Source organism: Leucopleurus acutus (genome assembly GCF_964270905.1).
Source record: "Leucopleurus acutus genome assembly, chromosome: 6".
Taxonomy (NCBI): domain Eukaryota; kingdom Metazoa; phylum Chordata; class Mammalia; order Artiodactyla; family Delphinidae; genus Leucopleurus; species Leucopleurus acutus.
Window position 1 is genome coordinate 110,933,997 of NC_139149.1, and position 25,905 is coordinate 110,959,901.

Here is a 25,905-nt window from a genome sequence, read left to right on the forward strand (position 1 = left end):
CAACAGAAAGCCCAGGGACTACAAAACCCAGCATTCCCTGCACTCAATTCCTCTGTAACTTAGATTCCAGTGTGCCGCGCAATGCGCGCAAGTTCATAAACCTGCTTGTAGGTTTCGTGGTTTCTGAATCCCTAGACTTGAAACCAGGCGGGAAGATCCTCTTCAGCCTCAAAAGATGACAGCCCACAGAGAGGTAACTTCTATTTGCATGGAACTCAGAAATCTCCTGCAAATCATGGTAAGGACGAAACAACAAACACAAACACTGATTAAATTATGAAAGATAATATAACAAATGACTCCTTCAAGTCGTACTTGTTCGTTGGCCTGGGGCGCCATTTAGGTGTTTTGCAGGGGTTTCTGGTGTGCTCCTGCGTTGGACTGAGAGAGATATCGATTGTATACTCAGAATATCAGTACAGTTAGACTTCAGAGAATTTGCTAATCCAACCCCTGTTATTTTTATATATGAAGAAACTGAGGCCCAGAGAGGCAAAGAGATTGTTGAGGGATCACAGCAAGTTGGGGCAGAGTTAGAATTCGGCTCTAAGTCTCCTGCAGTCTGGGCTGTTTCCACTACACTAGGGTGATGATATTTTTAGCAGCATGGCTATGCGATCTTACTCTCCTTGGTGAAGTCTTCCCATCACGGTTGAAACACCCAGAGGTGTTGTCTGCCATTTTCAGTAAACAATGTTGCCTGCCATTCCAGTAAACAACAACAAATTTTGGCCACCATCAAGCCATCAGCCACTGAAGCCACCCTTGAAGATGGGCCCAGAGGGGAATTCAGGATGGAGAAAAACAGGATACTTGCCCCAGATAATAAGATGCATATCTAAGGAATAATTTCAATGAGCTCAGACACTTGCATCTTCCCATACATAGAAAAGCACTAAAATCATTTATTTGAGATGTCTGTTTTTTGTTGATTAGCAGTAATCTTTTGGTGTTCAATTACGTATTTTCTTTTCAGCAAAAACTCCTTTGTATCCTGGTTCCTCTGTTACCTCTTCGGAGCAGTTCCTCAGAGCTATCTGAGAGGCTGTCTCCTGGGCTATAGTCCTCAGTAAGGTCCCCAAATAAAACATAACTCACAACTTTTAGGTTGTGCATTTTTCTTCAGTCGACATTAGGTAAACATTTATTTGGTGGCTTTCCTGCAAGTGAAGGAGTGCAATGTTTGTTTATCCACAGTCTAGGTAAGACTTGGTATTTTGATTTGTTCTTTTTTACTCAAGGTGACATTTAATACGATTTCAGAAACTAGGTAAAATTGTAGCTTAAGGTTTCCTTGGAGATCTGCTATCTCTTTTCCTAGGCCTTCCTTCCTCTTCCTGTACCCCTTTCGCCTATCTGGGCACCCACCCAAGTTTTCCTTCCATGTAATTCAACAAACACCTTTTTCAGCTTTTGTTATTTGCCAGACTCTCTGTTGGTAGAAGGTGAAAGGCATGGTCACTGCCACAAGCAAGATAACCATCTAGTTAGGGAAAAAATAGAGACTCCACTGAAATTCAAGATGAACTGTGATGAATGGCACAAAAGAAAGGACATTAGAATGCTACAGAGGCCCCCATGGAAAGATATATTTCAGCTGGCAAAACTTGATGGAGGAAGTGGCATGGGTAGGATTTTTTTCTGTATTAAAAAGTTTTATCTGTAAATTTTTTTTGTTAATGAAGTGTAACACATACAGCAAGAGCACAGTTTTGGCACATGTATACACCTGTCACCAACCCCCAAATCCAGATATTGAACATTTCCAGCACCCTTCCCAGGGTGCCCCTTCCCAGTTAGTGCTGCATCCTTCCATCCTGATAACCACTCTTCTGACTTCTATTACCATAGATCATTTTTGCTATTCTTGACTTTCATTTAAATGTAATCATACAGTAAGTACAATATGAGTCTGGCCTTTTTCCTTCATCAATATTTTGTGCTACATGTTGTATGTAGCAGTAGCTTTTTTTTTTTTTAATTGCTAAGTAGTATTCCATTGTATGTATGTAGCACCATTTACCTTCTCTAGTGTTCATGGGCATTTTGGTTTTCATTGACCAGTTTCTGGCTTTTATTAACGAAGCTGCAGTGAACATTCTTAAATGTTTCTTTTTGTGGACTCATGCATTTATTTCTAGGAGAGGAGTTGCTGGCTTGTGTGGACGGCATACGGTCAGCAATAGTAGATATTGCCAGTTTTCCAAAATGTTTGTACCAATTTTCACCTTCACCAGCAACATAAGAGAGTTCTAGTTGACTCTTACCCTTGGCAATAGAGGGTGGTGTCAGTTTTTAAAATATTAGCCATTTTGGCTAAATGTGGTATCTCGTTATCATTTTCTTTCTTTTTTTTTTTTTTGCGGTATGTGGGCCTCTCGCTGTTGTGGCCTATCACGTTGCAGAGCACAGGCTCCGGACGTGCAGGCCCAGTGGCCATGGCTCAAGGGGCCAGCCGCTCCGCGGCATGTGGGATCTTCCCGGACCGGGGCACGAACCCGCGTCCCCTGCATCGGCAGGCAGACTCTCAACCACTGCGCCACCAGGGAAGCCCCTATCATTTTCATTTACATTGTCTTTGGTGTTGAGCCCTTGTCATATGCTTGTTGGCTACTTGATGTCCTCTTTTGTGAAGTGCCTGTTCAGGTCTTTTGCCCACTTTCTTAATTGGGCTAATTCTTATTGATTTGTTGTCCTTTATATAGTCTGGATATGGAGTTCCTTGTCCGATACATGCTTTGTAGATATCTTCTCCAAGTCTGTGGCTTGCCTCTTAGTCTTGTACTGGTGTCTTCTGAGAAGAGAAGTTCTTCATTTTAGTCAAGTGCCGTAGTTCAGTGCTTCCTTTTTATGATTAGTGCTTTTTGCATTGTTTAAATCTTTGCCTACATGGTTGGTGGAATTTGAACAGAGAAATATGAGGGAAGAGCACTGCGAAGAGGAAGAGAGAGCAAGTTTGAGCATAGGCCCTGGTGTCAGAGAGGGAAGATGTGAGTCCTGTTAGGCCGGGAAGGCATGGAGTTTGGGCTCCAATGAGGTGGGGCGAGACAAAGCTGGATAGGTAGGAGGGAGGCATACTGAGAAGGGCCTTAACTGCAGCCTTGGAGTCTGGACATTATTCTGGAGGCTGGAGAGGCACAGCTGGAATATTTATGAACTTAAACAGAACTTAGTTGTTCTCCTTCCACCACCGACTTTGCTCCTTCTCCTCTGCAGCCCTGTCCTCTAACACCACCTCCTGACAGCTCTGGCCTCCCCAGCCAGAATCCTGGGGGGTATCTTCCTTTTCTATCCCTGCATTCAACTGGTCACCAGGTCTGATAGGTTCTGAGGTATCTAAATGTCTCCAACAATGTCCCTTCTATTTCATGCCCAGCTGCAGCTACCTTTGTTCAAGATCTCACAATCTCTTAACTGGAATACATCAGTCACCTCAAGGGTTTCCCAGCCTCCAGTTCTGTCCACATCCAATACATTCCTATAGCAGCTAGTGTCCAAAATGGCAATTATCCAGATCCCTCCACAGTTTAAAAACCCTAAATAGCTCCCCAGTGCCCTTAAGGTAAAACAAACAAACAAACTCTAAGAGAGTTTGCTCTTTCTTCCAGGCTCAACTCAAGCCTCATTTCCTCCAGAAGCCTTCCTTAAATCACCTCTCTCCAGGACTCAGCCAGGAGAGCCTTATCTGTACCCCTGGGGCTCCTTGTGGCATCATCTGTCCTAGCCAGATGGACCTGTCTCTCCCAGGAACCTTGAGCTCTCCCAGGTAGGAACTTTGCTGTATTTAGATTTTTACTGAGTATAGGGCTGTGCATGTGGTTTCCAAGAACCTTGATGACCTGACTCCAGCTCTGTAGCCCTCATTTCTTACCCTTGAACCCTGGGTTCCAGTCACTGTGGGTTTCTTCTCTGCATTAGTGTATGCTGCACAGTGCAGGCCTCTGTGACTACGGTCACTGCCCTCTTTTCTTCCCCTTTTTGCCCATAAGATGCCCACTTTCTTTTCCCCAACGCATTCTCTTCCGTGCTTCCGAAGTATTGTCATCTCTCTCTCATAGCACTTAACACATTGAAGCTTTTTGAGGGCAAGAACCTTGTCTTGTCTTCATATAAACTTCTAGAACATAATATGTGCTAAAGAAAATTTTAAAATAAATGAATGCGTTGGTGCTCGGCTCCTTTGTATCTGTCTAATTTCTGCACTCGAATGCACGAAAGGTAAATAGGGTTTTTTCCTCATCTTCAAGACCTGAAAGTCTGTGGTGTATACTTTAAAGGAACCAGCCTAAGTGTTCAGTTACATGGCATTCTTATCCATCTTCCAGGGGAGTTGGTAAGTACCAAATGCAACGCCACGAATGTCATTTTGGTCACAGAACCATTGTTGGCTCAACCCATCTTCTGCTTATTTTAAAATATTTTCTGAATAAAGATGAAGAGCATGGTCTTTGGCTTCAGATAGCCTGGGTTTCAAAGCAGGCTTTTTTTTTAAAAATTATTTTTGGCTGAGTTGGGTCTTGGTTGCTGCGCGTGGATTTTCTCTAGCTGCGGCGAGCAGGGGCTGCTCTTCGTTGTGGTGCGCGGGCTTCTCATTGCGGTGGCTTCTTTTGTTGCGGAGCACCGGCTCTAGGTGTGCGGGCTTCAGTAGTTGTGGCACGTGGGCTCAGCCGTGGTGGCTGGCAGGCTCTAGAGCACAGGCTCAGTAGTTGTGGCACATGGGATTAGTTGCTCTGCGGCATGTGGGCTCTTTCCAGACCGGGGCTCGAACCCGTGTGCCCTGAATTGGCAGGCGGATTCTTAACCACCGCGCCACCAGGGAAGCCCTCAAAGCAGACTTTCATACTTACCGGCTTTTGGATTTTTTAAATAAATAAATAATTAATTAATGGCTGTGTTGGGTCTATGTTGCTGCGCGAGGGCTTTCTCTAGTTGCGGCGAGCAGGGGCTATTCTTTGCGGTGCGCGGGCTTCTCATTGTGGTGCCTTTTCTTGTTGTGGAGCACAGGCTGTTGGTGCACAGCCTTCAGTAGTTGTGGCATGCAGTCTCAGTAGTTGTGGCTCACGGGCTTAGTTACTCCATGATCTGTGGGACCTTTCCGGACCAGGGTTTGAACCTGTGTCCCCTGCATGGGCAGGTAGATTCTTAACCACTGCGCCACCAGGGAAGTCCCTGGCTTTTGGATTTTTAGGCTTAGTTATGTCACCTGAAAAATGGGAATAATATGACAGGCCTAGAGTTATTATGAAAATTCAGTGAGACAATGTACAGCACCTGGCACATGGAAAAACGCTCAGTAAACGGTAGTTATTAGGCTTAGTATGTCTCTGTACCCCGAGGGTAGCCACAGTCGCCCTACGGAACTTCTGAGGGTAAAGCTCGGCCAAAGAGGATGGATTTAGGGCCCAGGATGGTGATGGCGATGGTTGGGGGGGGCCAAGTACTGCCTAGGCTATATTCCTCTTCTCAGGGCCCCCACCCTGTCCTGGGCTATAGCCCAGCTCGGGACCCACTTTCCCCGGCCGGGGCCGCCCTGGAGATCTGAGGTTGCAAACGCGGCGGGGGAACCTAGTGTGGGCGGAACTCGAGTGCAGCGGCGGGAGGCTTCCGGGGGGAGCCGCAAGGGCAACGGGTCGGCGGAGGCAGAAAAGCGTCGGACGCCGGGCCGATCATGGACGCTTGACAACCTGCGGGCAGGCGCCGGGAGGCCAAGCCAGCGACCGAGAGGACGGAGAGGCGGCGAGGACAGGTAGGGGCCGGCGAGAGGGTGGGGCCCGGCGTGCCAGGTTCGTCTGGGCCGTCAGGCTTAGCGCCAGCCGTGGGAAAAGTCCTCAGCCACGCCGCCCCGCCCCCGCTCCGGGGAGCGCGACCCGCGGCTCATCACCCTGCACCCGCGGCTCTGCTTGGAACACGCCACCCACCCTGAAGTCCACCCCAGTCCGCGACTCTCAGCATCCGCACCGCGGTTGCTCTCGCTTCCCCACCCGTAAAGGCTGCTCCTTTGCCCCTCTGCCGTCCATCAAAATAGCGCCTCCCCCTAGGACGGGAATTCATCTGCCCTGAGTTCCTAGCCGCCTCCTCGGGCTCTCCCACTCTAGAAGAAAGCGATTATCGGCGCCTCCTCATCTCTTTGCCCCCGCGGGCTTTGCTCCTTAGGCCGAGGTTTTTTTTTGAGGGACCGAAGTTCTGTCCGTTTTTCTACCCCTTCTCCATCTCCACGCCCTGTCATTCAATGTCTTCGCACGTGTCCACTTGGAAGCGAGGTTTTTGTTTTTCCTCTCCTAACCATCACTTTCCCCCGACATCTCCTTCCTACCCTCTCCCCTCAGTTTCCCCTTCCCTCAGCAACCTTTATTCCCTAGCACTTCATTTTTGCTGCTTCCGACAAGACCTCCTTAGGTAATCCTGGATGAAGCGACATACTTGCTTTTGTAGTACTGTGAAAGGGCTGCCACTCTTGGTGCCTGCCTCCAGAGGAAAACTTAGTTTCTCACGAAGCTAACCTCTTTTGATTTATTGTCTTTTTCACTGTACTATACTTCTTCATTTTGTCACACTGCCCAGTATATTATCATTTTTGGAGGAGTAATCTTTTCTCATGGAGAGCTCCTGTAGAATAGATACGCAGTGTGTGTGTTCACACACCCAGCTTGTAGTAAGTAGATTATACAGTTGAGGGAACCCTCCTGTCCTAATGTCTTCAGGGTGGCAATAGTATATCTTCATTGTTTTCTCAAATCTTTTTATTGTTTTCTTGAGATTTTGTACAAATTCTGAAGTCGTGTTTGGTAAAATGTCACATATCAGTAGGAGGCCAAATAAAGGGATTTTCCTCATGGACTTACACAGCATGTATGTGTGTATTTTGTTAGTTTGAATATGTTGCTGCTTATCTTTCAAGATGATTTCCCCCTTTTTCTATCTGATCAATGACTTATTTGATAAATGGGCCATCTTTCTTGTCTGCTTTTTGTCTTTCCTTATCTGCATCTGGCTATAGGTGGGATTCTAATGACACACCGAAGCTGTAACTGATTGCTTTTGCTTACATTTGCTGCCTCTGTGTTTTGGCAAGATTCTCTGCTTCTTAACCAGAGTCTAAAAATGAGGTAGATATAAGACACCTACTGAGATACTCCTGTGTTTCTTTAGGTCCTGGTTAGGTTTAAGGGCTTAGACGGTGCTGCCTTTGGCAAAGGGCCAGATGGAATGAAGTGGCTTTTACTAAATGTATTTCAAACCTCAGAATAAGGACAAAATCCCTTTAACTCCCAGTTAAACGCTACCCATCTCACAAAGTGAGATCTGGACTGAGGAGCTGTTTTTTCCTTTTTGACTACTGTAAAATTAAAGTATTCTGATGTCTGATCCAGCATTAAATAGGCATAGACTTTGCAAAGGAGAAGGAAGAATGAAATACTTTTCTTTGGACAGATCTCAAGACCAGAGAATGGCAGGCGAACAGAAACCCTCAAGTAACCTCCTGGAACAGTTTATCTTACTAGCCAAAGGTACCAGTGGCTCAGCCCTCACTGCTCTCATAAGCCAAGTTTTGGAGGCTCCTGGAGTATATGTCTTTGGAGAACTGCTGGAGCTGGCCAATGTGCAGGAGGTAAGAGCAGTTTCTAAACAATTTTTCTATCTTCTTTGTTCTCAACCTTCCTGTGATTCTCCAGGTTTCCAAGGAATTTCCATGCTGAAGCATTGTGGACCCATGAGATATCCTTTTGAGGAATTGGTGAGGTAGGGGAAGAGAGCAAGGATAATGTCCTGGGCTCCTTCTGGTCAATATTTTCATCTGAATTTGGGGCAAATTTTGATTGGGTTGCTAGTAATTCGAAAGATAGGGGAAAAAATCCAACTGAACCTGATGAATTAGAAAAGTAGAGTATAAGCATGGACTGATGTTTAACAGGGGTAGTTTCAGTCATTCTTAGGGACAAAAAACCTCCAGTGCAAATATAGACATTGAAAATTGGTCAGGTACATACATAGCAGAAAATTTTTATCGAACATGAGATGGGCATGAATAAAGAATATATTGTTGGGCTTCCCTGGAGGTGCAGTGGTTAAGAATCCGTCTGCCAGTGCAGGGGACATGGGTTCGAGCCCTGGTCCAGGAAGATCCCACATGTCACAGAGCAACTAAGCCCGTGCGCCACAACTACTGAGCCTGCGCTCTAGAGCCCACGAGCCACAACTACTGAGCCCGCGTGCCACAGTTACTGAAGCCGGCAAGCCTAGAGTCCGTGCTCTGCAACAAGAGAAGCCACCTCAACGAGAAGCCTGTGCACTGCAATGAAGAGTAGCCCCTGCTCGCCACAACTAGAGAAAGCCTGTGCGCAGCAACTAAGACCCAAAACAGCCAAAAATAAATACATTTATTTAAAAAAAAAGAATATATTGTTCCTGTGAAAAGGGCAGTGTTGTGCTGAAGAAGGTGTGTAAAAAAGATATGACAGGGCTTCCCTGGTGGTGCAGTGGTTGAGGATCTGCCTGCCAACGCAGGGAACATGGGTTCGAGCTCTGGTCTGGGAAGATCCCACATGCCGCGGAGCAACTAGACCCGTGAGCTGCAACTACTGAGCCTGCACGTCTGGAGCCTGTGCTCTGCAACAAGAGAGGCAGCGATAGTGAGAGGCCCGTGCACCGCGATGAAGAGTGGCCCCCGCTCGCCGCAACTAGAGAAAGCCCTCGCACAGAAATGAAGACCCAACACAGCCAAAAATAAAAAAAATAAAAAAAGATTCCACATCTTCCCCCAACGTTGGCCAAAAAAAAAAAAAAAAAATGACATGAAAAGCTGGGAAGTAGTCCTTTTTGCTTTGTTTGCTTGTTTGATGTTGTTATTAAAACCTTGGGTATCACTTTTGGTTGTTGTGCCTTAAAAATGAGAAGATCTGGTGAAGAGTAACCAGGTGGAACAGACATGTAAAGCAACCTATACTTTTTCAACCTCTACTTCCCATTTTGGATATTTTTATATTTATTGATTGATACTTTTATATTGATTGATTGAAAAGTCTGGTGACATCTTTTTACTTTGGAGGATGTGCTCAGGAGCTCTTGGTAGGGTGGGTTGGCTTCCTCTTCACCATCACAGCTTCTTCCTGGCTGCCCAGGGTGGTGCCTGCTCTGCTGACGGCCACCATGTGCAGATCTGGGCAGTACTTGTTCTTGCGGATCATGTGCACGATGCTACTGAGTGTCGCCCAGGCATTCTTGTTGATGGTGGTCCACACATATGGGGTGGCTGGCTTTTGCTGGCCAGTTCTTCTCTTCTAGGACACCTTTGCCATTGGCTGCCGGCTCCATGCCTGTAGCCCTGCTGTGAATCAGCCCGTTGTATCAGAAGGAGTATGGGTCTTCACGTTACTGGACTTGCTGCTGTACATCTGCTTATTCCTCTTGGTTAGTAAACTTGAGCAGTTCCCCATGATCATCCATTGCAGATGTGTGGAGTGGCATCATTTCCTCTCCCTGCAATAGCTGGAAACAGGAAGACCTAGTTTTATTTATTTATTTATTTTTTTTGCAGTACGCGGGCCTCTCACTGTTGTGGCCTCTCCCGTTGCGGAGCACAGGCTCCGGACATGCAGGCTCAGTGGCCATGGCTCACGGGCCCAGCTGCTCCGCGGCATGTGGGATCCTCCCGGACCGGGGCACGAACCCGCGTCCCCTGCATCAGCAGGTGGACTCTCAACCACTGCGCCACCAGGGAAGCCCCTAGTTTTATTTTTTAATTGTAAATTTTTGTTTAATGTCAGCCTGTCTTGCTAGATTGTAAGCTCCGTGAGGGTAAGATCTATTGTGCTCACCATTGTTTTCCTTAGAGCTTATTATGTAGCCTGACACACAGTAGACTTTCAGTAAAAATTTAATTACCAGAGATAGAAAAGGAATCCTGTGAGGGAAATTTAAGAAAACTGAGGGGTTGTTTTATAGGCTTTATTTCTTTAGAGCAGTTTTAGATTCACAGCAAAGTTGAGAGGAAGGTACAGAGAGTTCTAATATACCTTGTGCTCTCATACATGAACAGCCTGCCACCAGTATGGAACTACCCTGGCACGTCATTATCACCCAAAGACCATAGTTTACATTAGGGATCACATTTGGTGTTTTATAGTCTATGGGTTTAGACAAATGTATAATGACATATCCCATTACAGTATCATACAGAGTATTTGACTGCCCTAAAAGTCCTCTGTTCTGCCTCTTCATCCCTTCCTCCCCTCTAATCCCTGGCCACTGATCTTTTTACTTCTTCCAGAATGTTGTGTAGTTGGAATCATACATATGGAGCCTTTTCAGATTGGCTTCTTTCACTTAGTAATATTGCATTTAAATTTCCTCCCTGCTCTTTCATGGCTTGGTAGCTCATCATTTTTCAAAAGAAGAGATGACCAAAGGGTAGTGTGTTTCTTCAAGCTTGTGAAAAGCCTGAATGAATATGCCAGGTGGTTGTTTCATATGGAAGTTTGGGTAAGAGGAGATGGATGAAAATTAAAGCCAGAAAGACCTTGTTGACTTAGGCCAGTGGGAGAAATTTTGGAGTGTCTGCTTTAGAGAAAATAGTCTTTTATGGCTAGTTTTGTAATTGTCTGTCTGAAAAGTGGGGGCTAGATTTGATGGTCTCTTCCACTTATGATTCAGGGCCTCAGGAGATTCTCGGTAACCTGAGACAGTAGACTGGGGTATTCAGATGCTAGAGTTCTCGTTGGAGTGCTTAGCAAATCACCCTTATCTTCCCATAGTTTGTTTTTTTCCATATGTGAGCTGGGAATAAGCTAGCTGCCTTTCAGTGGTCAGAAATTACAGATGTAGTTTTTGGAAGCTTTTTTTAAAAGATGGTTAAAATCAAGTGGTGTTGTTGGTGTCCACAGAATACCACTTGGTTCCTGTTTAGACTTTATTGAGTTTGGTAAATTGGAAGAGTAACAGGTACATTATTTGTGAGTAAGGGAAACACCCAGTTACGGTAACTGGCAGCAGAGCAGAGTAGAGCAGTTCCTGGCAGAACAGTATCTCTTTCGTTTTTCTTCTACAGATAGCTCTTTGCCATTAGCATTAGCGAGGAATAAGTAATTCTAATGAAAACTTTTATTTGGGGCTGGTATCCTGGTTTCCTGTCGCAGCTGGGCTGTTCTGTCACGCCTTATGCTGTGCTAATCTCCAGCATTCACAGTCCACATGTAGTCCTGAAGCTTGGAGCCAACCCTACACTTTTTTCAGTTTGGATTGATAGTGGCTTGTGCTGTACCCGCCAAGCTGGTATATTGACAAGACTGCTCCAGTCTGTTTTTTTTTTAACTTATTTATTTGATTTATTTTTGGTTGTGTTGGGTCTTTGTTGCTGTGCACGGGCTTTCCCTAGTTGTGGAGAGCGAGGGCTACTGTTCGTTGCAGTGCGCGGGCTTCTCATTGCAGTGGCTTCTCTTGTTGTGGAGCACAGGCTCTAGGCGCGCGGGCTCAGTAGTTGTTGTGCATGGGTTCTAGAGCGTGGGCTCAGTAGTTGTGGCGCACGGGCTTAGTGCTCCGCCGCATGTGGGATCTTCCCGGACCAGGAGTTGAACCCGTGTCCCCTGCATTGACAGGCAGATTCTTAACCACTGCGCCACCAGGGAAGTCCCTCCAGTCTGTTTTGATGGCAGGGGAATCCTGAGCAAACCTGAACTGCTCCCAGTGCTTACTGCTTTGTGTGTGTGTGCGTCTGTGTGACAGAAGTAGCTCCTGGGCATGCTCTGTGCGGTATAAAGCATGTATTCCTGAGAGAGAAAAATTAAACTTGGGGCCTTATTTATTTTTTCCCTAAGACTCAAAGAGTTGGGAGGGACCTCAGGGACCAAGCAATAAAACAGTCAGAACTGTGGCATGTGATCACCTGCCCTCTTCTTGAACACTGCAGTGATTGGTAGCTCGGTCTGTGAACTGCTTTTGTTTTTCCTCCTCAGCTTGCAGAAGGAGGTAATGCTGCTTATTTGCAGTTGCTGAATCTGTTTGCCTATGGAACATACCCAGATTACATAGGTGAGTTGGTTAAGATCCTCCAAAGACTTTTCTTAATTTTGTTGCTCTGTCTGGATATGTTGCCTTCATGAGGGTCACTGAGGTCTGGGATATAAAACGTGGGGTGGTATCTTCCTAACCTGGCTGTTTCTCATTTTACTGTGCTCTGTAAGTGACCTCCCATGAGGACTTTCGTTCCCACCTTTTATTTCCCAGTGGGTAAATGGGGACTATGTTTATGCTCATCCATAAATATAGCCCTTGTTTATTTTCCAGATGAGATTCTTGAGGACTGGTGTTTGTAGAACACTTGGAGTGTTGTGAAATGTCAGAATACTTTGTAAAGTATTTAAGCGTTGTAAATATTATCTAAATACTATCATCATATTGAAGAAAGTTTGGAAAACAGGGAAAGAAGTCACTTGTACTCCCATTAAACTACTGTTAGCATTACGGTGCTGGACTTTTCTTCCTTGTGCTTGTGCTTTCTGATATGTAGGTGTAAGTAGATTATGTATACCATTTTATATCTTGCTTTATTCACTTATTTCATAGGCATTTATCCATGTTTTAAGTCTTTGTAGTCATTTTTAATATTCCATAATCGAATACTCCATAATCTACTTACCCCATTCTCTTTTGTAAATCATTTGAGTCATTGTATTGATAAATTAGAATCTCAAATATCAGGAATGAGGTGCATGAATGTCCAGACACTAACTTACCTTCCACCCAAGCCATTTTTGTCTGGCTTCCCTAGTTTATTTTAGTGATAATGACATAGGCCTGGCAGGTTTTTTTAGTGGTATGACTCAGGGTCTTCTCTACTATGTCCTCGACTTCCCCTTTTTTCTCATTTTCTTTCTCCATGGTCACTTCTACTTACTTGGTGCTGCTGCCAGACTGGACAGTTTGCCATTTGCTAGCTTTTTCTGACCTTCACTTTGTTCCAGTGTGTGTAGCCTTTGTTTCCATCCTCACTAAAGAGCAGCATTTTACAGACTCTAGAACCAGGATTCTTGCATTATATTCTGTGTCCACTTCAATAGTTGTGTGTTCTTTGGTAAATTAAATGGTCTTCTGTACCTCAGTCTCCTTATCTGTAAAATGGGAGTAATAAAAAGGTCCACAATCCCTAATCTGCACTTCTTGGGCTAGATGTTTCATAATTTAGAATTTTGGGGACTTTAAAAAGGTAATATGATGCATATACTTTTTTATGTAACACCCTCGAGAGATGTGGGCAGCACCGGTAGTCAAACACATTCACAGTTTTGCAGCAAAACAAATGAATATTCACAACAAGTGGGATAAAAAGCCTAACTCAATTTAGGTCATGATTTGCCACCAAATGAATTTCAGCACCGTGCTCAAGGGAGAAAAAGCAGTGTGGATTCACCTTTTTGGAATCCAGCATTATGGATAAGGAATTGAAGACATTTGGAATCTGTCTTGTGGGGCTGTTGTGAGGACTAACTGGATGTGTGTGTATATGAACGGATCTGCGTGTGCACTTACACTAAGTAAAGCTTGCCATATACGTTGCCTTGGCTGGTGCCATTGCTGTTGCTATTATTGTTATTGCTAAAGTTTTGCCTGTCCTTCAAGGATCATCTCATAGTCCACCTTTCTTTCTTTTTGTCTCCTGTACCTCCCCAGTTCCCCAGTGTGACTGCACTCACTTGCACTCTCTCTTTTTTCTCTCCCCCTCTGTCTCCCTTTCTGTCTCTCCCCCACCTCCTCACCCTCTTGTTCTCTTCTGGTAGTTTGTACCTTTCTTCTGGTAGTTCTCTTGCATTTTTAGCTGTTGAAACATTGGATGGTAAGACTGAGGACAAGTCCAGGGCCATTGAGTTGCACAACTCTGGGTGGTAGTTGGTGCTCCTGGAGTTGCGGAGTGTAGCAGCCCTGACAAGCCCCGTCTGTTCCCCTTGCATCACTTAAGACAGTGCATTGCACATAACAGACGCTCAGTGAAGACATGTTGAAAATAGTACTCCAGTAAGAGAATTGTCATGCCGTTTTGTGCACTCATGCCCGGCTTCTTAGGAGACTAAGCTTCTTGTGTGTAGAGATTCAGTTTTGTCTTCTTTGGTAGCACATGGTATTTCAGAGAAGATGGGAGGTGCTTATGGAACATTTGCCTAGTGAATAAGTGCAGAGTCATGACAGTGATTCAATAGCAGGTTTGATGTGGGGAGTTGGTGTGCTTATTCCCTGAAGAAATCCTAATTTTATTTTGTGTCTTGATTTTTGTGGTGGGTGGGACTGAGCAGCCAACAAGGAGAGCCTGCCAGAACTGAGCACAGCTCAGCAGAACAAGCTGAAACACCTTACCATCGTGAGCTTGGCGTCAAGGATGAAGGTACGATCCAAACCCTTTCCTGTCTTCCTCCTTACCTCGAGGCAGGTGTCACATTGGCATCAGTGTGGGAACTCCCAGCTACACACAGTTGAGTTGCATCATAAATGCATAAAATTTGCCTGGCAAAGGACAAAAGAGAAAAAGATAACAGTTAAAATAGTGTAGATAATTACTCACCATTCCATTTAGGAAAAGTATGCCCAGGAGTGATTGTGAATCAGCAGGTCTCGGTTCTGGCATGCCGTGGTACCCCACGTGCTGTGAGCATTTTGCCATGCTTAAAGGAGACTGCTGTTTCAAGATACAGATTTTTCAAACAGCAAGGCATCTCAAGGCAAGTTAACTGCTTCAGCTGTTGCTCAGTGCACAGTGAACTGTTCCTGTGCTGGAGGAAAAACTTGCTATGTTGAACTTACTGAGAGATAGTTTTTTTTTTTTTTTTTTTTAGATTTTTTAATATGCTGCCTTCCTCTGGGGATTTTCAAGGTTAATTATACTAATTGGAATTTTTGCCTTCTGTGCTAACTTCTGACCCTAACCTTCTGTAAGATACCACTCCACTATATCTCTGAGTTCTTCTTTTTAGAAGAAGATGTGCAACCAGCTGCTTATAGCCATTAACAAAGAAGATCCAGGTTTGATTAATTTTTAGTTGATTTTTGGCTCTCTGCCCAATCCCAGCCTAAATGTCTATAAATTTTTGTGGGGCTGTGCCTTTGAAAAAGTTTGCTTTTTGCATTTCCCCTCTGTGATTGAGCTGGAGAGATGTATATTTGTTCTTGGATTGCTGTTTCACGTGCTAAAATTATTTTATCTGGCCTAATCACAAATTTCTGATTCTCAGCTGGGCACTTCAGGTGGGAGGCCTATTTTGTTAGGAAATGAGGACCTGAATTTTTTTTTGTCCTGATCATGAACTTCTCAAGTGTAGCAAAGAGTAGGAGCGACTTTTTCCCTCGTTTCTGCAACCTGTCATTCTTTTTTTTTTTAACATCTTTATTGGAGTATAATTGCTTTACAATGGTGTGTTAGTTTCTGCTGTACAACAAAGTGAATCAGCTATACGTATACTTATATCCCCATATCTCCTCCCTCTTGCGTCTCCCTCCCACCCTCCGTATCCCATGCCTCTAGGTGGTCACAAAGCACCGAGCTGATCTTGCTATGCGGCTGCTTCCCACTAGCTATCTGTTTTACATTTGGTAGTGTGTATATTTCCATGCCACTTCCTCACTTCGTCCCAGCTTACCCTTCCCCCTCCCCGTGTCCTCAAGTCCATTCTCTACCTCTGCATCTTTATTCCTGTCCTGCCCCTAGGTTCTTCAGAACCTTTTTTTTTTTTTTGTTTAGATTCCATACATATGTGTTAGCATATGGTATTTGTTTTTCTCTTTCTTACTTACTTCACTCTGTATGACAGTCTCTAGGTCCATCCACCTCACTACAGATAACTCAATTTCATTTCTTTTTTATGGCTGAATAATATTCCATTGTATATATGTGCCACGTTTTCTTTATCCACTCATGTCGCTGGACACTTAGGTTGCTTCCATGTCCTAGCTATTGTAAATAGAGCTGCAGTGAACATTGTGGTACATGACTCTTTTTGAATTATGGTTTTCTCAGGGTATATGCCCAGTAGTGGGATTGCTGGGTCGTATGGTAGTTCTATTTTTAGTTTTTTAAGGAACCTCCATACTGTTCTCCACAGTGGCTGTATCAATTTACATTCCCGCCAACAGCGCAAGAGTGTTCCCTTTTCTCCACACCCTCTCCAGCATTTATTGTTTGTAGATTCTTTGATGATGGCCATTCTGACTGGTGTGAGGTGATACCTCATTGTAGCTTTGATTTGCATTTCTCTAACGATTAGTGATGTTGAGCATCCTTTCATGTGTTTGTTGGCAGTCTGTATATCTTCTTTGGAGAAATGTCTATTTAGGTCTTCTGCCCATTTTTGGATTGGGTTGTTTGTTTTTTTGCTCTTGAGCTGCATGAGCTGCTTGTATAATTGGAGATTAATCCTTTGTCCAACCTGTCATTCTAAGCCCCTGTACCAACCCTGGATTTCAGACCTTTAGTCATAGAAAAACCCCCAGGTATGTTTGCCCTCTTCTCCTCATACATCTTCCTCCTGTTTCTGCAGATTTGATTGCTGTGTTAATTTTCAAACTAATAGTGATGTGTCATAGGATTTACAGAAAACTGGTATTTAGATATCCAGTTGTCTTGGAGTCATGCAGAATGTCGGTACAGTCCATTACAAGACTACTGTTGGGGAATTGACATTGGTTGTCAGAAACCAAGAAAACATGTAAACTTCAGGATGACCTCTGAGCTTGCAGTATCCACTGGCCACCTGTAGGTGGGTGCATTAGACTGTAAGATTTTTAATTGTGCTCTGCTGGGCAAGCAGCCAGTTTGTGTGTCCAGTGTCTGAGATTCTTTGGAGTATTTTTGGATGATCTGGCGTCTTATACAAATTCTGCCAGCTTCCAAAAGGCAGCAGAGTGCCACATACTGAGGATATCCCTTTTTCCTCTAGAAAGAGTCTTTGGGATCTCTAAGAGTGTGCTTCAGAGCATGAAAGCTGGAAGCTGAGCAAAGTCCAGGAGGCAGGGGATGGAGGAGAACGCATTCCTAGATGCTGTGGGTCTTGTTTGGATCCCACGGGTCTCACAGCTCATTTATCCATCTCTTGTTGCCATAGATGTTAATAATTACCACTAGACTGCATTTCCCAAAGCCCTGAGGCATATGTTGGCTATCTGAGTAATAACCTGAATTTTCTTTAATGTTTACCAATGGTTTTTGTAAACATCACATGTACCTTATCTATAGTGTATCCCCTACTCCGTGCTGCTGAAGGACCTGGAGATGCGGAATCTCCGGGAACTGGAAGACCTCATCATCGAGGCTGTCTACACTGATATCATCCAGGGCAAGCTGGATCAGCGAAACCAGCTGCTAGAAGTGGATTTCTGCATTGGCCGTGACATCCGAAAGAAAGATATCAATAATATTGTCAAGACCTTGCATGAATGGTGAGGCTCAAAGAAGGAGGTGCCCCCCTCTTTAGGGAGGGGATACCTAGCATGCCCTCTATGCCTCTGTTTGGGGAAATGTGGTCTCCAGGTATCAGCTGGGGCTGCCTGGGAGCTGGGGCCTTGGGACAGCAAGCTAGGGAGTGGGGCTGCATTTGTGACTACAGCTGTGTGGCAGTAGGAATCACTTCAGGCTTCCTAGTGCCATGGTTGTAAAATAGTTCTTGTCCTGTGCAGTTGGGGGCTGTTTAGTAGCAGGCTGTAAAATGCCCAGAGTTGGCAGGTGGAGCCTCTGAAGCCTCGCTGTGTGACACTGATCCTGTGCTTTGCAGACTCACCCTCAGTGTTTGACCAAGCTTGGGAATTAGTGTTGGTAAGATTCTTTGGATAAGAGAACCAAGTTCGGCATCAGTAACATTGGGCTAGTGTTTGTAAAACATTGTGAAGGATATTAAAGACAAGGAATGGGTTATTCTAAGTTGGAACACAGACTCATATACTGAATATTTGATAACCATACTCTGGTATATAAAAGGAAGTGGAACATTTGCATGTACTCCATTTTAATGGAATTTGATGTTCGCAAGAGCTGTTGCACGTTCTACATGGATTTGTCATGGTGTGATTCAAGGCTGAGTTGTGAAGGAGGGCCAGGGTGAGAGTATAATTGGAGGTGAGGAGAGTGTGTTCCCAGGCGGCACATGGCACGTCGGAGGCCATGAAGCAGAGTAGGCAGACTTTGTGCAGAGGGCTGGGGTTCATTTTGTCTTTAAACAGACTGACTCTCTGGCTTAGCCTCTAGGGGTGTGTATCCAGGGATGTACAGCCCAGCTTTGACTCTCTGAGGGTCCACAGCCCCCTAAGTTTCCCTCACTTCAGCTACTGTTGGATCCCCAGGCATGTACTTGCCCACCCTTTACCCCAGGTTCTGTCCCAAGTGTGACTCCAGACCCCTTCCCTTTACAACATCTGACACAAGCAGTAACTTTCAAAAGATTTTAAAACAGTGAAGTCAGACTAAATGGGAAATAAACTTAGAAAACACCCCTAACATGAAAATGGTCTGGCATACAAAACCTAGGTTTCCAGTCCCGCTAAAGTTGGCTGTCTTTTTCCGTTTTTGAGATGACTGACACCGTCTTTCACCTCCATAGTCTGGCTTCAACGTGTTTGCATCCAGAGGGCCTGTTCTAGCCCCCATTCCAGGATGTTTACTAGTACGAATTCCTACAGCTTGTTTTTATGCATTGGAGTTAGATTTGAAACAAAATTGGCATGTAGAGCGGCACCACAAATACGTGGAATGTTCCCAACTGTTGACTCTAAAGTGGAGGGTATGTGGCTATTTATTGTACTATACCTTCAACTTTTTTTTAACGTATTTAAATTTTCAAAATAAAACGTGGGGAAAATGATGTAATGAGGAGGGGGTGGCAGTTGGGAAGTAACACACTTCTGAGAAAAAGGGCAATGTTCAAAATAGGATGCTTTTAGAAAATAAATTTTTCTATTGAGAAAACTGATTAATCAGTGCCATCTGTGAAGTCCCTCCTAATCCCTTTAATTGCACAGTCCGTGAAGCTTTCCCATGGGATACAAAGGTTGGAAATTAAAGCTGTATTCTAAGAAACCACCCCACATCCTCCATGTTTGTTTCCATATGCCCTATGTTATGTATTCAGAAACACCTGTCTTTTGGAAGGAGTGAAGGGGCAAGAGCCCTGGCAGACGGAGTGTTACAGGAAGTCTCTAAGGAATCGGGGAGGGAGATTTGGGAGGCTGCAGGACAACTACCAGGCTTTTCTGGGGCTCAGGGCTGGTTATCTCTTATATAGGTGCGATGGCTGCGAGGCAGTCCTGCTGGGCATCGAGCAGCAAGTTCTGAGAGCCAACCAGTACAAGGAAAACCACAGCCGAACTCAGCAGCAGGTAGAGGCCGAGGTGAGGAAGAGAACGCCTGTCCCCACTCCAGGGTATCCCTGTTTGTCCCTTGTCTTGTGATCTTGGCGTAGATGAAACAGCACTCACTCGCTCGTGGGCACTGGGTGAGGTGCTGGGCTAGAGGCGAGTGTGACCCAGGCCCTCCTCTTGGTGCTGTCCGTCTCGTTTCTGATTCCTGGTCACCAGAGCGTGAGCGGGCTCGGAGAGCGGAATGTTGTAATTCCTCAGTTTACACGCACTTTGCAGCTGTAGAGCAAAAGAAACGAGTTTGGGGATGGGTCTTAAAGATGGATGGAGGGATGGTGGTTACCAGGCGGGGCAGAGGGCGGGGTGCGGCTGGGCTGGGGCACATGGGGCTTCAAGGCCCCGGTGCTGCTCTGCCTCTTAGGTTGTGTGGTGGGTACACAGTGTTCATTGTATTCTTCTCTAATCTGTATGTGTATGTTATAACCATTTAAAATGCATGATATGTTTCATCTTGAAAAAGGAAAAAAGGGAAACGATTTGGTGGATGAAATGCAGGTGAAGATAAAAGTGTGTGATTGTGGTGTTAGATGCCTGGTTGTTCAGGACATTTTTAGCCTCTGGGAGAGACGCAGGCTCCAGCCCTTGAGTTAGTGGGCGTTTGTCTGCCTATAGCCTGGACACCTGTGGAGCCATCTCCCAATTTGTTTGGAGCCCTGAAGACCAGAATTTTAGCACTGAAAGTCCTTTTCTAGCGTGATGGAGCTTGAAGCATTAATGGTATTTAATGAATTTTAGAAGTCAGGTATCCTAGAGTGTAGCAGAATGGGACCCAGAGTTACAGCTAAGGAACATAAGAAATAAGTAGTTGTGCCTTTCTAAGGGGGATTTGTAAAATTTGAAGATTTCCCCTGCTCTGTTGTATGTACTCCTTGAAAATAAAACCTGGTCTTTGTAAGCCCAGCTCCTTGTCCCATGCCTAATGAGCACATAATAGGTGCTCAAATGAGTGTTTATATTTCAGGCACACCCTATAGGTGTCAGTGGACTGCTGAACTCTGCTTTCATGAACTAGAGTGCATTTATTTCAGACACACACATCCCTGTATATATATGCATACCTATGCTGTGAATGTTCCATCCACTGTAAATTTTTAACTCTACTTCTAGCCAAAGAAGTGTGAACTATATTTAATTTAGCATTAGTCAAAGACAGATGCAATTAGGAAAGTAAGCCTGCAGCTTCTCTAATAAGCTCTGTGATCCCCCTCTTGAATATTTTGGTCTCTTCTCTGACCTGGGATTGATGTCTGAGCAAAGTAGGACAGTATTCACTGATTCTTCCCTGTACATCAGACCCTGGAAACAGTAGATTTGGAGGCGAAACGCCCACCTGACCTGGGATAGCCTGAAACACTCTTAAACCTGGTTGGTGGCGCAGGAGGAGGAGTCTGATTGCTACTGGCTGCCCCATTGTGCTCGGACTGTTGCTAATTGTGTGGCGGGTGGTGGGCTTGACTGTGGTCATTTGCAAAGCTGAATGATACTAGTTTTAGAATTTTGAATGGCTCAAGTTTATTTCCAGAAAAAATGGCATCTGATGAAAAAAGGCACTGCCTAATGTTGAGGCACGACCAATACGTAGACAACAGTGTGGGCTCCTTAGGTTATGGTTATTAAATGAGAGCCAGCACACATGGATTAGCTCTCAGCGTCCACTGCTGGAAAACACAGCTGGCAGAGCCTGATGCTGCCACCAGGTGGCAGTAAGGATTTGATTAAGTTTGAGAAAGAAATTTGAGGAAACCTCCAAGGTCACCTCCACTACCCATTAAAACAGTTTACTAATTTAATAATCTTCTAGGAAATCTAGAACAGACAGGTATGAGAAGAGTGGGAGCGTGGTCAAAGCCCAGAGCCTTGACAGTTTTTCCATTCACAGATGCATGATCTGGCTACTATGTGAGGGATGCTGACCGTCCCCCAGCTGAAGGCACATGGAAGGTGCTCACTAAGTATTTGTTGACTTGAAAATAAAACAGATCTACCACAAACACAGCTGTAATTCTGTCCTATTCTGCTTGTATTTATGCTTCCGTTACTCTTGACTTAACTTTTTTTTTTTTTTTTTGCGGTACCCGGGCCTCTCACTGTTGTGGCCTCTCCCATTGCGGAGCACAGGCTCCGGACGCGCAGGCTCAGCGGCCATGGCTCACGGGCCCAGCCGCTCCGCGGCATGTGGGATCTTCCCGGACCGGGGCACGAACCCGTGTCCCCTGCATCGGCAGGCGGACTCCCAACCACTGCGCCGCCAGGAAAGCCCTTGACTTAACTTTTATAGTCATTTTCTCAACTGAGTTGATCTTTTCTTTACTTGTCCTTAAGTTAGATTGCTTGTTCCCAGAGGGGAAATCTTGATGTTTTTCTCCCAAAATCTTATAACAGCAGCTATCTTCTGTTGAGTATTAGCTTTAAGAGTCTTCCCTCTTAACGAAGTCAGCCCTATCACAAACTGCCTAAGAATATTCTCTCCTTTTAGTTTTTCACAGAAATAGCGCATCATTAGTTACAATTCCAGCATACCTGGAGGAGATAGAACAATAACGTTATGAGCTGTGTCATTACCTCTGAGCAGATACCCTGGAGGGGAGGTAAGGATCACCTCCACAAAGCACCTCCTCGTTTGCATTTGATTTTGGAGTGTATTTTTCTTTATATTTCAGTGTGCTTATAAGTCTGACGTTCTCTGGAATGTCAATCTGTAGTTCTTGCTGCATTCACAAAATAGGCTGTGTTCCAGTCAGGTAGGTAATAGAGCATAATTGGACAAAGTAAGCCCTGTTTTTCTTTATGTAGAAAATGCCCCAGGAGTTAAGTTAGTGACAGATCCTGAGCCTGTTGGCTGTGTGGTGCGCCAAGAGTGTGCTTCTCGGTGCTTCCGGGAGTGCTTCTCTCCATCTCCCCGTTCTTCTTTTCTATGTAACCCTTTCCCCACTGTGCACTCTACTTCTGTTGTCTCCCTTTGCTCTGCCCCATAGCTCAAAGAGGTTTTCCTACCCTAAGACTCTCTTCTTTCTCCTTTTGCCTGAATATTTAAAGTCTCTAGTAGAACTAGGCTGTGATTTTGTTAGCAGGCGCAGTCCCACCTGAAAACTCCTGAGGCCCATGATTTGAGGGGCTTGACAAACTCTAGGTCATCTGGGGTAATGGGATGGGGATGGCCTGCAAGCCAGACTACTCAAGGAAGAAAATTAGAAGGATCAGGGGCATTTAGGCCAAAGAAGGCAAGTCTGCGGGATACTAGTCGTCGTTTAAAGGGCGGCTCTGTGAAAGAGGAGTTAGACTTCTCAGGATTGTTTCTTGAAGCTGAGATGGGCTTAACTGGTGGACCTACATGAGTGGCCACTCTTGGGTCCCGGAAGGAGCTATCTGCAGGTAGACCTGCACAGCTATTACAAAAAGCTAGTTGACTCTTAACTCCCCTTCAACTATGAGAGTCTGTTATTGGCTCGGCAGTCTACTTTGTGAGTTCCCTGTGTTTAAAATGCTAACAGTCAAACTGATTGAGCATGACATATCCATAATAGGGCCCCTGTGAGCCATGTCATCCCCCCCATCCAGGCTGAGGCCTTGTTTAAGATAAAGGGCCTCATTTCCTAGGCTAAGAGACACTTGCCCAAGAAGCCCTCTTTTTCCCTATGGCATGTTTACCTGACTGTGGAGGATTCAACTTTGTCAGTACGTAGTCTTACTGGAAGCTAGATGTGAACTCCTGAAACACAGAGGAGACACAGCACACAGGATGCCGCCATCCGAGAGTGAGAGGGCGCTGCCAGGCAATATAGGTTGAGGGGAGGCTAGTGGTCAGGACGGGTTTGTGGAAGAGGTAGGGTCAGAGGTGGCTAGCGAAGGAGGAGGCTTGCCCAGGCTGGAATAACAGGGTGCAGGAAAGGCAACAAGGCAGAAGAAATGACTGCTTCCGGGTGTGAGGCCGGGGACTAGCGTGGCTCGAGTGGAGGGCACATGTTGTGGAAGGGAAGGAAGGTACAGGGTCTTGAGTGGCGTGTCAGAAGTGCAGAACAAACCAGGTTTTTCCTTGGGGTAAGTCTCATTTCTTTTTCTGGCTTACCAGGGTCACTGAGCACCTGAAATAATAGCTTACTGGGAGATAGTTTCTATAAGAAAAAGCTGCTTGAGGAGGTAAATAGGCATTTGAATGAATGCTTAGAAAACATATCAAACTGGACAAACCTTGTTATTTTATAAAGCGGTGATAACGGAGAAATCACATTTCTTAACCTTTCCCCCAAGGCCATCAGAATACACTGAAGTGAAACAAAAACAAATATCTTTTATTTATTTATTTAAAAATTTTATTTGTTTATTTTTGGCTGCGTTGGGTCTTCGTTGCTGCATGCGGGCTTTCTCTAGTTGAGGTGAGCAGGGGCTACTCTTTGTTGCGGTGCGCGGGCTTCTCATTGCGGTGGCTTCTTGATGCGGAGCATGGGCTCTAGGCGCGCGGGCTTCAGTAGTTGTGGCTCACGGGCTCTAGAGTGTAGGCTCAGTAGTTGTGGCGCACGGGCTTAGTTGCTCCGCGTCATGTGGGATCTTCCCGGACCAGGGCTCAAACCTGTGTCCCCTGCATTGGCAGGCAGATTTTTTAAATTTTTTTTAAATTTTAAAAATTTTTTAATTTTTAAATTTTTTGCAGTACGTGGGCCTCTCACTGTTGTGGCCTCTTCCCTTGCGGAGCACAGGCTCCGGACACGCAGGCTCAGCGGCCATGGCTCACGGGCCCAGCCACTCCGCGGCATGTGGGATCTTCCTGGACCGGGGCACGAACCCGTGTCCCCTACATCGGCAAGCAGACTCTCAACCACTGCGCCACCAGGGAAGCCCTGGCAGGCAGATTCTTAACCACTGCACCACCAGGGAAGCTCTGGCAGGCAGATTCTTAACCACTGCACCACCAGGGAAGTCCCCGCCTTTACTTTCTTACCGACAAACATACACCTCACTCTGCACCAATACACCTCAGCTAGCTGAAGGGCAAAGGCATGAACAATCCATTAGAATTGGTGTTGGGGAATGTGTATAAATACGGGCACAGGAGTACACGATTGGTAGAAGGACAAGTTGGTACAATCATTTTTCAGAAGGCAGTATGGCAATCATTACTAAAGTAAAATGTGTAAACCCTTTGATGTGGAAAGCTCAATTCTAGGAATATGTCCTCCACAGGTGTTCACAAAAGTATGCAAAGGTTAAACATGGGGGGCTGTTCACAGGAGCACCATACATAAGTGAAAAACAAACTGGGAACTAATTAAAAAATGGTAGAACACTCATCCTAGAGCAGTACACAGATACTGCATAGGATATGCTTAGGAGTTGCTTAAATATTTCGGAGCCTCTCTGTTAATCGAAGAAAGGAATGCTGAAAACAGTACTGTGGTCGCATTTTTCTTTTACTACATTTTTTGTCATTTGTCACTTAGTTGGCTGAAGTTTTTCCTCTAGTTGCTTATTCAAGAAGGGCTCGTGGGAATTCGGGAATTGTATTCCCAAAGTTCTGGTGAAAATATCTGTGGTTTCATATGTGAACAGTAATGAGCTGAGTATAGCATCTTGTGTCACCCTTTCTTTTTCTATGGCCATTTTAACCAGTGCTTTCTTTCACTTGCTGTGTTGTACCTTTTTGCCAAATGGTCCACTACCACTTGGCTTATTCCCCATTTTCAACCAAGAAAGCATTAGTTCCACTGTTTTGCTTGACTCATTTCCATGTATCTTCCATGAGCAGCCCCTGCTTGTTTCTCCTCATCTGAGTTTCTGAAGATAATCTCAGATTTTCTTGCAGAGGATTCTGGCTTCTTCCTTTGAGTGGCCCCCCTTATAGTGAGAACAAGTTGCAGTGAGTTTCTGGCGCTTACAAGCTGACCACACCAATTCTGTGTCTCCCTCCAGGTTACCAACATCAAGAAGACACTCAAAGCTACTGCGTCCTCCTCAGCTCAGGAGATGGAGCAACAGTTGGCTGAACGAGAGTGTCCCCCCCATGCTGAGCAGAGGCAGCCCACTAAGAAGATGTCCAAAGTGAAAGGTCTGGTCTCCAGCCGCCACTAGGGCCGGCTGGGGCAGCTGGCACTCACCAGGCCTGGGTCAGGTGGGGAGGGGACACCAAGGGCCTATTTCCTCCCCTCTCTACCTTCCATGAGTTCCAGACCTGCCCATCCCCTCACCAGCGCCTCCCCCCACATTGGTACTGTTCCAGAAGAACCGTTAACTCCCTTCCCTCTCCCACTCCCTCTTCCCCAGTTGCTCCCTTCAGACTCAGGGGCTCCACGGATGCCATCCCAACAGGGCCAGACACTGCCCAGCTTCCCTCCAGGAGGTTCTTGTCTCTGTCTAAGGGCTTGTATCCCTCCCAGTTTTTCTTTTGCTTCGTGTCATTTTGTCAGGCTGGTCATAAGCTGGAAGCAGCTTTAACTGGCCCACAGGGATGACTGCGAAGGAGGCCCCTCTCTGAGTGACGGGAGGCACTCCTTCTCCAGCCCCATGTGCCACAGTGCCCACCATGGTGCAGGC

The 25,905-nt window shown here is 45.5% G+C and overlaps 1 protein-coding gene across 3 annotated transcripts; it reads left to right on the forward strand.

Annotated features, from left to right (window-relative positions):
- Window positions 1-175: 175 nt before the first annotated feature.
- On the forward strand, window positions 176-25,889 carry COPS7B (COP9 signalosome subunit 7B; the record flags this gene model as incomplete). Of its 3 annotated transcripts, none has more annotated exons than XM_082841263.1 (6): window positions 176-238; window positions 11,949-12,024; window positions 14,280-14,368; window positions 17,210-17,412; window positions 19,248-19,353; window positions 25,285-25,889. In XM_082841263.1, 6 exons carry the CDS (start codon window positions 176-178, stop codon window positions 25,441-25,443), a joined length of 696 nt encoding a protein of 231 aa, XP_082697389.1. In that variant the 3' UTR covers window positions 25,444-25,889. The 3 variants fall into 3 exon arrangements, with proteins under 3 accessions (XP_082697389.1, XP_082697388.1, XP_082697387.1); XM_082841262.1 differs by lacking the exon at window positions 176-238 and adding an exon at window positions 7,433-7,609 and having other exon boundaries at window positions 19,248-19,409; XM_082841261.1 differs by lacking the exon at window positions 176-238 and adding an exon at window positions 7,433-7,609.
- Window positions 25,890-25,905: the final 16 nt, after the last annotated feature.